The 16,730-nt window shown below is 30.3% G+C and overlaps 1 protein-coding gene across 7 annotated transcripts in view; it reads left to right on the top strand.

Moving 5' to 3' along the window:
* LOC122631133 (solute carrier family 12 member 4) overlaps positions 1 to 16,730 on the top strand; it is an 80,069-nt gene that overhangs the window by 56,088 nt on the left and 7,251 nt on the right. For all 7 annotated transcript variants that reach the window (XM_043816430.1, XM_043816431.1, XM_043816432.1 and 4 more), the window contains one exon: positions 11,345 to 11,442. In XM_043816430.1, coding sequence (XP_043672365.1) covers positions 11,345 to 11,442 — 98 coding nt within the window. The remainder of the gene's footprint in view (positions 1 to 11,344; positions 11,443 to 16,730) is intronic.

Raw genomic sequence — 16,730 nt, forward strand, 5'->3', positions numbered from 1 at the left:
TTCGAAGGTAAAAAGTAATGCCGCCTGTGTGCTGGGTCTAAAAACGACCTCACAGACTACCCCACACGGTATACGTATTAACGTCACTCGAGGTAAACGTAGGTGCCCATTGCTTGCTCTCTTTGATCATCGAAACATAAAACGTTGCTTCGAATGCACGACAGAGACAGAGACAGAGAGAGAGAGAGAGAGAGAGAGAGAGAGAGAGAGAGAGGGTGCAACCAAAGGTCACAGTTCATCGGGCGCGATTCGAGCCGGAAAGCTTCGGCTCGATCTCGGTTTGCACTTTTCTATTTTAATACGCGTTAAACGTATGTCATATTCGTCAGCAATCAACGACTTTTCTTCTTTTTATCTATCGTTTGATCTATCGACGAATTAAAAGCTTCTTTTTCTATTCCTCCTACCCCACCACCACCTCCATTCCACCCCTTTGTTTCAGTTAAAAAATTTTTTGGCTTCTCTTTCTTTTCTCTCTTTTTTTTTTTTTTCTTTCTTAGAGGTCGCTTTTTCTTCTTCTTCTTTCTTTGAGATTATCCAGGGACGTCGAACTTCATATTGATCTTTTTAAAGGTTAAAAATTTTTTTCTTTCTTTTCTTTTTTTCGTACACGAAAGATATCAACCATTCGTGTGTAAGCCATAGTGTTCGATTTGATGACATTGTTGTCGTGAAGCACGAAGGATAAGGGAAAAGATCGGAAATAACGATCGATCATTTCGATCGTACGATCTATATCTTTTGACTTTTTTTGTTCTCCTCTCTCTTCTCCCATTCTCGTCTATCGTATAAAGTCTCGTGAAATGTCAAAAGATTTTGCTGATGTTTACCGTAACAGGTTGATATTTTTCCCCGCATATCTTTTGTCCGTCTTTTTATCGAAAGCCGCAAAAGAGCTTTGGATAAACGTTGAAGAAAGGAAAAGGGGTTGGATTATAAAAGAAAAGCGTGTGTTGTAGCATTGAAACGCTTTTGCGCTTGTAGTAAATTGCCACTCTGACGACCCCCTGTTAAAGCGCTAATTTTAGCGGTCTCGAGATCCCAGAGATGAAGAAGAAGAAGAAGAAGAAGAAGAAGAAGAAGAAGAAGACGATGAAGAACGAGAAGAAAAAAATGGAAAAAAAAGAGAAAGAAAAAGAGAGAAAAATGAAAGTCATTTGCGTCGAGCGTATCTCATCGTTTTGTTCAATCGTTTCTTCGGATAACTTCGCGTTTTAAGAGGTTTTAAATCAGAATCACGAGTCTCTCGACAAATCTTCATTGTCTATGCTCATTCGTTTTGAAAGCTTAATTACTCGTTTGCTCGAAAATAATGCCTTCGTTATTTTCAATGTCGACTCTGACTCGACACTTCATTTTAAGTACGTAATTATTGAGAATTGTCTCTTCGTAAAAAAGAAAAAGAAAAATAAAAGAAAAGAAAAGGAGACGATTAAGTTAACAAACACTTTTTTTATAATCGTAACAAATTAACGAAGTACAAAATATATATATATATATATACACACGTATTGATGGATAAATAAATAACAAAATTACTTATGTTACCACAATCCAATTGATTTTGTTTCTTTTTTTTAATTGGAGTCTGGAAGAAATTTGGACTGTATAATTATATAACATATAAATTTTAAACGATATCGAACGATGACTAAAATTATTCATCCTTCTTACTTTTTTCATTTTTTAAATACAAAATTAAATGTTAGTTTGTATATGAAGGTTAATGTTTGCCAAATACATATTAGTTAGATAATTTTAAATATTAACAATTATCAAGCAAGAACGAATAAATTATTTTTCTTCGATGAGACACACACGAGTCATATTTTTGCAAAAAAAAAAAAAAACGTCGTAATTCTACGATATTTCTAACTTGGGGAGAAATTCTTGTACTTCTTTTTTAATAATAATAATAATAATAATAATAATAATAATAATAATAATAATAATAATAATAATAATAATAAAATAAATGAAGATATTGGAAAGAAAGAAATAAATAACATTTTACGATGTAACATTAATAATATTAATTGCTCGGAATAAAAGCAAGGTGTATCGATCGATCGTATTAAGGATGATCGATTATTCGACGTCAATATGCGTTTTTATTATTCCGAATGAAATAATCGCGTAAATCTTATCGAATACGGTGAAAATTTTGGAGAGATATTCGCGACATGTAACATTGCACTGTAGTAATCCACTCGCGTTGAAGCGAGAATACATGAATATATGTATAGGTATATGTATTCTAGAGAGTGTGCAGAACCGAGAATTTCAATCGAGAAAATGGTCGATGCTATTTACACTCGGGATGCTTGAATATATAACAGAATTTGTAAATCGCTTTTGCTAAAGTAAAATACGATGCGTGATGCAACGAGATATGAAGTAGATATGGGAATGGTAATACATTTTTCACGTCATCAATAAATTAGATTTATTATTGATCATATTTATTTATTTTTCATATTTCTTTCTACGAAATTAGATCTAATATTCAATCCATATATACATACAAAATATACATACGTATATATATATATATATATATATATATATATATATATAATTTTTTTTATCTTTTTGGATTCATAATTTTTTTCTTTTTAAATTATCACTTCGAAATATATAATACTAATAATATCTGTAAATTATGATTATGCAAAGTACGATTCGAATGATGTCTATTTTCCCTTGGCAATAATAATTCCAAAATTTTTAAGTAACATTATCTATTTCAATAATTTCATCGAACTATAAATTAAATTTCTACTATATCTTCATTTTCTAGAAAATCATGAATTTCTTGAATTTCATTATCCTAAACATCGATAAAAAAGAATCGTATAAATATCCATTAAACGAAAAGTTCGTCATTTATCAAGAATTGCCGAATGAATTACTGGAATGTTAAATTTTTAAGCGATCGTAACATCGAACTAGATAAAATCGAAAGAAGAATATCCTACGGGAATGAATTTTTATGTTATCGTAAAAGTAAATGTCGAGTCTTATTCGACTCGATGGAAAAACAAATCATTCGAATGGCAAAGTTCACCACAATGATGTTTTCGCGCCATTTTATTTTAACGCTTTTATTATAGGGAAAGAATTTTCGAATGAGAATGTAAAAGCTTCCCCTTTTCTGTTATATTAATGCACTCGTATTCTCGTTGAAGGACCGTTGCAATGATTCCACGTCGATGCATCGCGTGTATATGGGACAAATGGTTTGACAAACATTTCTCTATATATCTATCTATCTATCTCTCTCTTTCTCTTTATGTCTCTCTCTTTCTCTCTCTCTCTCTCTCTCTCTCTGTCTCTATCTCTCTATCTCTCTCTCTCTCTTTCTCTCTCTCACTCGCCATAACTCGGTGACATAACGAGAAACGTGATAGAAGTTTCCACTGCGTACGTGTCAATGAAATACACCACGTACGTGCTTTTATAAAACGATATCGTGTTTTTCTCTGTATAGCATTAAAAATAATATTATATTGGTCATATATGTACCTCTTTTTTTTTTCACCTTGTGGAATAGATACGTGTGTTAAACTAGTTTAGATTTCACGCCTCGTTCGAGAAATTTTTATCGAAGTGATATATTATCTGCATCTTGAAATAATAAATATATATGTGTATATATATATATATATATATATATATATATATATGTATAGATATACATATTCATCAGACTTTGAATTACAGTAGACTCTGTATATACCTATATCTATATTTATTATTGAATATGATATACATGATATGTATATATGTATATATATATATTTTTTCTTTTTAATTGAGATACTAGAAACTGTTCACTCGAAGGAAATTTCATTTCTATGATCATCTTCATTCTCCGAAATATTTCTTTGCGAAAAATTACTCGCTCATATTCGCGAACAATTAAGATATTCAAATTTTATTTATCAAGCCACCGAAACTCAAAGTTCACTCGAACGAGATTAATTTCTTCGGACCGTATAACTTTTTTAAATTACTTCAAAAAATATTAACTCGTATTCGTGCACGAATAGATAAGATATTTGAGTCGATATATTCGAAAAAAGAAAAAGAAAAAGAAAAAGAAAGAAAGAAAGAAAGAAAGAAAAAAAAGGACCGTTTTATTAAAAATTGATATATCGTATCGTATAGGTATGATGAAATATACATCGAGAGCGAAAAATAAGAAGAGAGAGATAGAGATAGAGAGAGAAAGAGAGAGAGAGAGAGAGAGAGAGATAAAATTTATCGTAAAATTATTATACATAGAGAAGAGTACTCTTGAATATATCCACATATCATCTCGATTTCTGCTTAATATTCCAACGTGTCTATTTCAGTCGTCGACTTGCTCGATACGTCCGGGATCGATGGTCGATCTGTAATTCGAGCTATTTTCGATAAAGAGTAAACAAATAGCGTGGAAGATAGAGATAGAGATAGAGCGAGAAATATTAGACGTTTGAAAATAGGATCATAAGGATAAACAGATCGGCTTGTTTGTCTCGATAAGGAAGAAAAAGAAGAGAAGGGAGAAGAATAAAAAAATATAAAAATATTAAAAAAAATATAAAAAAAAATGAAAAGAGAGAGAGAGAGAGACATCGGTCGAGTGTATATATACATGTAACTACCTATATCGTGTCTGAAGGGAGAAGATGAAGAAAAAAAAAAAAAAAAGCAAAAGAAAAGAAAGAAAAAAAAATGGAAGAGAAAAAAAGGGGTAGTTATTAAGTCGGTGTAAAGTGGAAGACACACGACCCTTCGTGGCCGAGCTAAATTGTCGCACTCTTCATCGCACGCGCGACACGTAGCCTCGGCTTAAGTAGTTTTCATCGCGAAGGCCAACTCATATACATGGTGTCGCACGCAAACATAGACGTTTATGTTTAGTTTCATGATCGTGGGAAAAAAGTAAGATGGAGGAAAGAGAAGGTGGGGAAAAAAAAAAGCTGAGTTGAGTTCAAATTGAGTTTTGTAAAGTCTGAAAATGAAAAAGGAGACGAGTGTGTACGTTGGAGAAAGAGAGAGAGAGAGAGAGAGAGAGACCGAATTATTACAACTTTAAATTACATGGCAAACACCGCGTGCGTAAATGAAAATTATATGGGAATTCTCTGGACACTTTTGTTATTATCATACGTTAATGTCTCTATTCAAAGTAGGACTTTGAAATTTTTATATGTCACTGAAGATAAAGCTAAAGGCACTGAAGTGCAATTAAAATTGCAATGGCAATGCGTAGATATTTTTTTCTTTCTGTTTATTATTTCTTCTTCTTTTTTTCTTTCTTTCTTTCTCTTTTTTTTTTTCTTTTCTTTTCTTTTCTTGTTCTTCTTCTTTTCTTTTTTTTTTCCGGATAATACAGCATCCGTAAATAAATTTCCATCAGATGATAATGTTTATATAAATTCTTCTTACACGTTTACAATTATTGTAGATTTCGTAAGACATACGAAATTTATCTGAAGTATTTCTTTGTATAGTTTTATTCTTTTTTTTTTTTTTTTTTTCTTTTTTAAATAGACTTTTTCGAGACTATTTATTTATTTATTTTTTTATTTTTATTTTATTTTTTTTTTCTTTTTTTTTTTACGTAACTTCTATTCGTAGCATTTCTCATCCTCTTTTCCATCTTTTTGTTTCGTAAGTTCAACATCTCCTAGAAGCATGAAAAGAGTAAAAACGACGAAAGACACATGGACGTTCTTATCGACAGGTACTGATAAAGACAACCGTGTAACGGCAGTTCCGAACATTGACAGGTTACGACTAAAAGGATGTTATAGGAGAAAAAGACTGGTCTATAAACTGAACGGGACATGTATTTATTGCCACGTATAAGTATACAGTGATTGTTATTATAAAACAATAAATAAAAAAGAAAAAAAGAAACAGAAAAGAAAAAAAATATCTTTTACAAGATTATACATACGCATATTGTACATATCTATATCACTTTACACACAACTATCAGGTTAATTAAACGAAAATTCATTATTTAAAAAATCAATTGTACACACGAAGATATATATTACAACCAACAAAAAAAAAAAAGAGAAAAAAAGAGAAAAAAAGAAAGAAGACCAAAAAAGAAATTGATATTTTTATTATTTACAAGAAACACACAATTAAATCTATTTCAAATTACAGAAAGATTAATTAACATTATTTTTTTCATTATCAAAAACATTCATCTACTGATATAAATATATATATATATATATAAATAGAAATTAAATATAAATTAAATTCGTCTGCTGATTATTTCGAACAATCTTGAACTCGAACTTAATCGAACGAAATTGATTAAACTGTTCTACAAAATTGAAAGTATCATTAATGCAAAACATTGTTACATATGTCATGTGACAATGTCTCTTTCTATATCCCTTACTTCCCTTGCTTCCTTAACTAAAAAAAGAAAAAGATAAAACAAGCGGATAGTAAACTTTGAAAACGTCGATTTCAAAGACGAATAAGTCGCGGTTTGTTCGCTGGCATAGACGGTTGACCCGAGATAAGAGGCTGTCACCGGGTGTGCGCTTAAACGAGATTAGGACAAGGGCAAGCGGAGGGTTAAGTAGTTTCCATTGTAAGGATGCTTCGTGCGATGTGACGACGTTTTCTCTCTCTCTCTCTTTCTTTCTCTTTCTTTTTCTCTCTGAACGTACAAGACGAGAAAAAAGAGAGAGAGAGAGAGAGAAAGAGAATATACAGGTATGTAGATACGTATCTATGATATACTATAGTTAGATTCTAATACTAACTTCGTCTTATATACCAACTCTTATATAAGAGAAAAGCCTTGTGGTTGTTCCTTAAGAGACGGAATCCTTTATTAAAGAGTCGTTAGAGAGAAAGAGAGAGAGAAAGAAATAAAGAATTTCGTGATCTATACAGTAATTAGTGAGATCCATAATATCAGACTAATCGAAAGGAACTCGACAAAGTGGTAATCTCGTCAAGGTCAAAGGGATGAAAATTTACGAACAAATATAGCGAAAGAGTCTCGACGATAATTAAAATCAATTTAAAGTACCTTTATACAATATAAAGACACCGCTTTTAATTTAAAGTTTAAAAATAATAATAAAAAGTCTTTTCCTAAATTGACTACTTTTAAGATCGATTAACACTAATTGATAATGTGTTTGTTCGTGTGTGTGTGTGTGTGTGATCTTTGACGATTCACTCTCGAGAGATCGTTTTGAGAAATAATTATCGTCGATAGTTAAACTTGTTAGATAATCAAACGTGTTAGATAAGAATGATTAACGTATACGTGAAATGAATAATTGTTTTTCTTGATATTATTTAATAGCAAAGTTGAGAAAAGAAAATTTAGTGATTCGTTGAAAACAAAAATATATATATATATATATAATTAAATACACAATAAAATAAAGAAAATTATAAATGACAAGGCTATAATCGCAAGTACAAAATATCTTTGATATTACACAATTGTCGATAGAATTTTTTTTAACGCTTCGTTCAGAAAGATAATTATTCTAAAGATTCTCGATTTTTTTATAAAGTTTCTTAACTTTTTCGTCTTCGTTATATCACTCGATGAAATTAAAAACGTCGAATCAATCAATTATTCATATCTAATGTATTACTTTATTATATTTTTTTTCGGATAATAATCTGAGATTGAAAGAAAAAAGAATAATAAAAAAAAAAAGAAGAAGAAGAAGAAGAAAGAGAAGAAGAAGAAACAAGAGGAAGAAAAAAATCGAAATTTAAGTTGGAATTTTCCTCTTCCTCCTTTTAAATCGTAAAAATTATGCGCGCACATCGGTGCAGCAAAACGATTTAATCTGAAAGCATCTCTTATACTCTATATGTATATCTATGTACACATACACATATACATACATACATATATATATATATATATATGTATATATATATATATATATAGGTACATACTTATATGTACCAAATTTCCACTCCACAGAGTTCACCTCGATCGTCGTGAGCTAGCTGCATGCTAATCGCTTTAATCGTCCTCCCTAATTCCATCGCTCTGCGCATATTCATTCCCGTATATCTAACGTTTTCCACGTTAAAGGCACGTAGTCGATTTCGATCGATTACAAATACCACTTTTGAAAACTTTCATAAGTTATTTACACTTATCTAAATAATAATTAGTTCCTCTTTTTTTTTGTTTTTTTTTTTTTTTTTTTTTTTGTAACAACCTACTTCTAAACCTTTCAAGCCTTGCTCGTTCGTTTCATCGAGTCCCATAATAACTCTTCGTTCAATTAACGATCATAAAGCAAAAATGAAAGGTATTCGATCGTGATTGTTCGTTGATTGGTGGTACCAATGATGGCGGTGGCAGCCATCTTGGAACTTTTTACAAGAAGAACAAACGTCGAGGACGATTTATCAGGATTAATGGCGACCTAATAAGCGATCGACGTTAAATTACGGACGGAATTATCCTTCGTCGGCATCGAAAAAAAACCGAAGAAGAAGAAGAAGAAAAAAGTAAAGAAAAAGAAGAGAGTGATAGGCGAACGAGCGAAGGAATACGGAAGTCGATGGATAAAAGCCATTCCATGTGATTCAATGGAAATTTTTCATAGTCTACCTATCGTTCACGAATTTGTCAGCTTTACTGATCTTCATTGATAGTCAGGGATAGTGAATCGGAAAGGATAGTGATCTAAGTTGTGAAAAAATAAAAAATCGTCAAATTGAAAATCTTGTAGATAAAACTTAGAAATATGTTAGAAATAATCGTAAGATATAAGTAGATTTATCGTTACGATAGTTTTTGGTCTGTATGTCATTTGTATTTGTTTTTAAAGATTTTCGAAATTTCATACAAGATGGTGTCGCGCGATATTTTTTGTTTGTAGGAACATTTCTATTTCGTTTGTAAAGATTTCGAATGATCGTATCTTTCTTAGGGAAAAATGAAGAGGAAGAAAAAGAGAAAGAAAAGATGGAAGGGACAGGCAGAATTAAATAAATAAAAATTTAATTGTAAGTGAAGTGAGTGTTAAACGTTTGCGAGAAGAGAAAGGAAAAAAAAAAAAGAAAGAGAGGACGAAGAGAAAAAAGAAGACCTGTCACGTATTGTAAATCCACGAAGAAATTGCCAATCGACTTTGACGGTGTCGTTGGACGAGTACGTTCGAATGGTTCTATGGATTTTGTTCGTCGTGTCTACGACGTACCAACGTCGGTTGAGCTTGATTACGATTGACGTAAGCGATAAACCGAGTTTCTCTTTCGTGTCTCTAAGAATGGAAGCAGGAAAAAGAGAGAAAAAGAGAGAAAGGAAGAGAAGGAAAGAGAAGACATAAATATAAACATGGATTTATATCCTACTCGACACCCAGACGTCCAACCTCTATAATAATAATTACGAGAACAACTGTACGATGAGTTATATCTGGTTGTATAGTATGAAAGAAGTTGTAAAATAGTCAAATATAAATGCTAATAAAAATGATAAAAATAGTAATAATAAGCGAAGTTATATCATATGAAGTAAGAAGATATGTGACAAAGAAAGGAAAGAAAAGAAAAGAAATATAAAATCAGATTGTTATTCTATGCTGTTAAAGTTAATAATTGAAAATGATAAAAAAGGTATATGTTTTATTGTATAGAAATATTTAGAAACTTAGAATTAAATATAAACTCTTCGAGCAAATTGATAAAGTACGAAGAAACGTTGTGTTGAGGGAATAGAAAGAGAAAGAATAGAGATAGAGACCATAAACCGAGATTTCCTCTCGTGTCTCCAGGAAAGGAAGAAGGAAAAAGAGAGAGAGAGAGAGAGAGAGAGAGAGAGAAAAGGAAAGAAAAGACGTAAATATAAACATAAATTTATATCCTACTCGACACCCAAGTGACCAACTTCTATAAAATAACAATTACGAGAAGCAATTGCAGGATAAGTTATGTGTATAGAGAAAGAGTATGAAACATAAAAAATAATTTAGTTAGAATATCCATCATAAGAATGTTAATAAAAGTAATTATTACTAATTGAAAACTACTTACTAATTGAAATGTATATATATATATATATATATATATATATATAAATAAATTAATACATAGAAATAATAATAATATTAAAATACATGTGCAACCATAATGAACGCGACAATATTTGAAAAAACATTTTAAAAAGTTAGAATCAAGTGATTCGAGTAAATTGAAAAGAAAATTACGCGAAGGAACGTTACGAAAGAGGAACATTATGAAAAAAGGAAAAAAGAAGGAAGATAGATGGAGACAGACAGAGATAGATAGATAGATAGATAGATAGATAGATAGATAGATAGATAGAAAGATAGATGGATAGATGGATGGACAGATAGATGGATGGATGGATCAGTAGATAGATAGATAAAAATAATCAAGCAGAACTTGGGTGTCCCAACTTTTCTCTGCTTTTGCTTTCAGTTGTTTGACGAGCACGAACACATTCCTGTCCGTTAAGAATGGACAAAGTGAAAATACCGTTGTCCAAAAAGAAGTAGAGTGGGTGGAAACAGGGGGTGGGCTGGGGATGGTTGAGGGGGGAAGGAAGTGCCGACGAAAGTTCCTTCCTTCGCGAAGTGACTAACGGCGATATGTGCCAGTTGGATAAACGCCAGATGTAGACCGGAAATTGTATCAAAAGTTATCCAACGACGACAGATCCCATCCTCCATCTTTCTTCTCTCTCTGTTTCTTTCTTTTTTTCTTTCTTTCTCTCTCTCTCTTTCTGTCTCTTGCGAATATTATAGATATCGTTATTATTAGAATATTTCATCCACTACTGTGTTTTCTTTTTTTTTTTTTTTTTTTTTTTTTTAAATAAATCAATCTTAACAAAGACAAGATTTGCAAGCGTGATTTTCTTTTTTATCTTTTCTTTTTTTCTTCTATTTTTGCAACCTTCCACGTTGGGTCTTTCGACTTGGCACTCTGACAACGAAAACTTTTCTTTCTTCAAATTTTGCTTTTTAAAGACAGTTATGAAGAATAATAATAATAATGATGATGATGATGATGATGATGATGATGATGATGATGATGATGATGTTGATGATGTTGAAAATAAAGATATCAAGTTATCTAATAAAAATTTTCTCCTCATCGATAATTCGTACGCGACGAAATAATTGATCAAACACGTAAAACCAATAAGCCCCGGTGTGTTTGGTCTCGATTTAGGTCTTGTGTTTATTAAAAATGAAAGACGAGGAAGAAGAGGAAAAAGGAGAAGAAAAAGAAATAGTAGAGGAAAAAGTAGAAACGATTTCACGATAGGAGATGCTATTAAACGAATGTTTCTTTACAGGCGATGGAGGTGGCGTCGGAGGGGACGGCGACCCCATCGTGGGCGGCGTCAATTCTGAGAAAAAGTCGGGCTATGAAACGAATCTCTACCTGTATAGCGTAAGTTATAATAAAATATTTATGATTTTTCTTTGCGATATTATAAACATCGTCACCGAGATTCTATTATCTTTAATATTTAATAATTATTTATTCTTTTCGTGCGCATGCGTTTTTTTTTTCTTTTTTTTTTATTTATTTATTTCGAATCGATTATTTCGAAATGATAGATTCTTTCAGCATTAAAGAAAAAAAAATAATTAAAGAAAAAAAAAAAAATAAAAAGTAAACGGTTTGATTAACAATTGTGTACTTGATAAGAACAATGAGATCGAGATTTTATTTATATTATTATCAGGTCAATAATTTCATTGTTGCTATTTAATTTAAGAGAAAAAATAATCGATTAAACGTTCAGTAATTTTTTTTTTTTTTTTTTTTTTTTTTTTTTTTTTTTTTTTTTAATTTGATCAGACAGATGAAATTGAGATTTCATTCGATTTATTATTAAATCGATAGAAATTTAACGGTTGATGTGAAAAAGAAAAAAGATAATAACTAATATCACACTTTAATACTCTCGTACATGATTCGACTAATAATAAAGTTGAAATATTATTGATACAATTATTTGATATGTTATAAATTGATGGAAGCTAGATATTGTAAAGACTTAAATTAGTTATTGGTATTTAAATGAAAAAAGAAAGAAAAGTACTAGAAAATATATGAAATAAAAGCATTTCTGACGTAATCGCGAATTATACTGACATGTGCTCGAGATTACACGACGAATGGATTAGTGAAAAGAGGCTATACGAGATAGTCGGATATATATATATATATATATATGTGTAAAAAAATATTTGTTATTTGGAACGCGCTTATTTTTACACTGTTAATTGGTGAAGAATACATTTCGTCAGACTTTTTTTACTCGTCGAAAGTCACCCTGTATTCGACCTCAATTCGTGGATATCCAATTATTCGCTTTGCTTTTTCTTCGATTTTAACGTAGAAAGAGACAGAGAGAGGAAGAGAGAGAGAAAGAGAGAGAGAGAGAGAGAGAGAGAGAGAGAGACGATCGAGATGTCGATAAGATCGACGACTTCGACTTTTCTTTCGACAGGATAGCAAAGCTTTATTTATTTTCTTTTTTCTTTAAGAGAGAAAGAGAGAGAAAAACTTTCCAAGTCTTCTTTTTTTCTATCTTTTTTCCTCCAATACTCGCACCCACATCCAACCCACCCCTTTTTGCTTTTTCCACAAGCAGCATCTGTCGCGTCGATAACTCGAACTCGGTTATCCGATAAAACTCGAGTTTTATAGTTTCTCTTCTCGAACAATACCACAAGTTTGTTCCGATAAACGTGATAATCGATGGAGAGAAAGAGACATTTTTATATATGTATATATATATATATATATAGGTTTACGTCTAGATGTATATTATATAAATTCTAAAATGTTTGACAAAAAACTTCAGACAAAGTAAACGTCTAAATTTATTTTATTTTATTTGTCAACGATTGTACATTTTAATTTCTTGATATAAACGTTCTCCTCTTATACATGAAGTTTTTTCGAAGAACAATACAGTTAAAAATTTCTTTTATTTTTCTTTTCTCTTATTCTATCTTTTTCGCACAAAAAGTACATATATTATATTTTCATAATAATTTTCTTATCGGCCGATATAATATTGATATCTTTATTGATATCTCAATCACGAACCATTAAGAAACGAATTTTAACGATTTTGAAGATAAATGAAGAGATAAGAATTCTAAATTAACTATTACATTATATGAGTGTATATATACATATATATATATATATATATATATATATATATATAAATTCTAAACAGTGCCAAAAATCTTCATGAAAGTAAATATCTAATTTCATTTATTTTCGGTCTAACACTTTAGATTCTTAATTTAGACGTTCCTAAAAAATACATTTTCTTGAAACACATAGTTTTAATTTTAATTTTAATTTTAATGTTTTTTTTATAACTTTTACTATTTTTTTTTTTTTTTTTTTTTTTTTTATACTCACGCACAAGAGTAGATGTATATTAATCCGACTAATTTTCTTATCAACGAATAAATACTGTAATACTGATATAAATATCGAACGATTAGAAAACTAATTTCAAAAATTTATATCAAGTGATTATTCACGAATCATTTGATTTTTCATCTTTTAACTATGTTCATCCTTTTCTTATCTTTTAACCTGTCCCTTTCGTCCTCACCGTTCACGATTATTCTCGCACTCGTAAATTTCATCGTAACGAACAACATACTCGCAAATACATATATATATATATAGTAATAGTAATAGTAATAGTAATAGTAATAGAAGTAGAAGTAGAAGTTAGTCAACGATAAGCTTACGAAATCCTTTAGAAGTATCTCGTTGAAATCGGTTGCCACGAAGCAGCGTGAGCAGATCATGGCTCATGGATAAGCTCGTCTAAAGAAATTAGAAAGACATGACACGCGAGAGTGGGATTAGAGATAAAGAAGAAAAGAAAGGAGAAGAATAGCTTAAGCTATCGTGATTTTCACGTTCTCGTTAAGAATTCTCGACGACGAACGAATCTATCCTCGCCATTGCCGTTTTTTCTTTTCGTAATAAGAAAAACGGAGAAACAAAAAAAAAAAAAAAGAAAAAAGAAACACGAATGAAAGAATATAAGTACAAGACGTAAAAGATCATTATTATTATTATTAAAACGACTGTAATTAATATCAACTTTAAAATAATTTCAAGATTTATATAATTATCTTTTAATTCTTTTCTTTCTTTTTCTCTGTATAAAAATTATGTCACACATGTTTCATAACGTAATCTTTAAATAGAATAATTTTACATATTATATCAATGAAATTGTATTAATAAAATTATCGTTTATAGATACGTTAGGATATTTTAAAATGATAGAATTTATATCAGATTGTGTAATAACCTATACTTAGAATATATTCCGAACGAAGGATGGTTTATCTTTTAAAATAGTATTAAAATAGTATGAGACACGTACTTAGTTATTTACTTACTTATATAATACGAGACATGCTCACACGTAAGATCATCTTAGAGATTAGGACTCTCTTGTTAGATCGACTCATGGTCGTCTCCAAAATAATGTCCTCCGCAAAAATGGCCGACCTTATTTACGCCAAACGAGCCGTTCGATCGGGCAATGAAGCGAACGTTGCAAAAATTAAAGTCAAGGCGAAGATTTTCACGAACGAAGCGAACATTCGGTTACGATGACGTCAATACTTGACAGAACTTGACTCAATACGTCGTCTTAATGAGTTGGCTAGCCTTTTTATAAAAGAATATATATATATATATATATATATATATATATATATATATATGAATAGATAATATATAGACAATATTACTGAAACGAAAAATATAAAGCTTTGCAAGTTATATCAAAAAAGAAAAAAAAGAAAAATTTACATTGCTATCATTAGAAATAAAATATATCTAAAATACCTATATTAATTTTTCAATGTGAAAAGTAACGAATATTCAATGAAAAGTTTTAATTATTATAATTATCTAATATCGAATAAAAGTAATATAATTTAATTGACCTATATTTCTCATTTCGTGTAACAGCATTTGATATAAAATTTTTATTATATACAATATTATAATGATTTTCATTGTTAATAAGAACAAATATGTAAAAAAATTAATCGGTTCGAGTTATAGCAAAATCTCTCTATGACATTCGATTCGAAGACGATAAGCAATTTTTTTTTTTCTTTTTTTCATTAATAATTATCAATTTTCTTCGATATTTTACAAGCATAAACGCATTATTCCGTTGGTTGAACGTATCGAGCTATCAAGAACCCTTTCGATGCATATATGTAGATATAAGGGCTGGTTTATTAGGTGGTACATCGTGCATAAACGTTTCTTATTCTCTTCCCTTGATGTCATTATACGTAATGCAAGCTTTCAAAGTAACCAAACGAGGGTTAAATGGTCTCTCGAGAGACATCGTCCATCTTTTCTTCTGTCCATTTTCCTTTGACTGTCAATGATCGAAGAAGAACTTTATCGTTCCCGATAAGCAACTACGAACGAATATAGTCTCACGGATATCTGATACGCGAATAACACTTCAAATACTTAATTATTACAATTGAAATCATTCAACGACTTTGACATCGTCGAATATAATCGTCATCCACGTTAAAAAGTTGAAACCAACAAGTTTTTTCTAATCCTGTTTTGTAAATTACTCTAATTGATTTTGTAAATATTATATCCCTAAATTCGAGACATTTTATATATATATATATTTTTTTTTGTAATATACTTCATTATTTCAATAGTACGTTAAAAAATTAATTTATTTCAAAGACAATACATGTAGATAGGTGTGTGATTTGTCGATTTAAACTCAGCTATCTCTCTCTCTCTCTCTCCTTCTCTTTCTCTCTCCTTCTCTTTTGTATTAATTAATAATATTACGATATAGGTATGTTACGAAAAAATTTTTTTCATTTACTATAATCTTAACAATCTATCTACGGTAATTTTAACACATTTTTTTTTTTTTTTATACGTCCTATCTACTGAAACATAATATTTATCATTAAAATTTCTTTTGCCTTTTTCCTTATACCACCTATCCGATAATCCTAATCGAAATTTTTTAAAATTCTCCGCAAATGCTTCCTACTTCGTTTGATAGCAAGGACAATGAGTTTAACCGGCCAAATTTCTCTCGTCAATAAATTTCAACCACTTTACCGCTCAGCGTTCATCGCGTTAACTGAAAAGGGTTGCTGCTCGTCGCAGCGTGAACTCCCCTGTCGATCCGATTTACTTCACCGAGCATTTTCCGGCCGATGCACCGACGCGAAACCCGAGAGAATCTTAAGCGCGAGATGCTTATATATATATATTTTTTTTTCTTTTGTTTTTGTGTTAGGAATAGAAGACAGTAAAAAAATCGGCAAAAAATGCTTCAACGTTGTTATCATCAACTTGATAGCATACAACCCTCATCCGCTGTACCTGTAAAACCTGTAAAAAAATATTATCTTCAAAAAAAAAAAAAAAAAAAGAAACAGAAAGATTTACTAACGATAGGATATATTATTGTTTATTATCAAGTACACATAATTCATAAATTTAATTCGAAGTCGATGAATTGTTTCGTTTACATTAAAAAAAAAATTCGTTTTCAAAAAAAAAAATTCGTTTACAAAAAAAAAAAAAGAAAAAAAAAGAAATTTACCATCAGGAATTCTCTATTCGCTGTTAAATAAATGAATTAATGTTTGTCGGATTTAAAATTG

Source organism: Vespula pensylvanica, chromosome 8, assembly GCF_014466175.1.
Source record: "Vespula pensylvanica isolate Volc-1 chromosome 8, ASM1446617v1, whole genome shotgun sequence".
Classification (NCBI taxonomy): Eukaryota; Metazoa; Arthropoda; class Insecta; order Hymenoptera; family Vespidae; genus Vespula; species Vespula pensylvanica.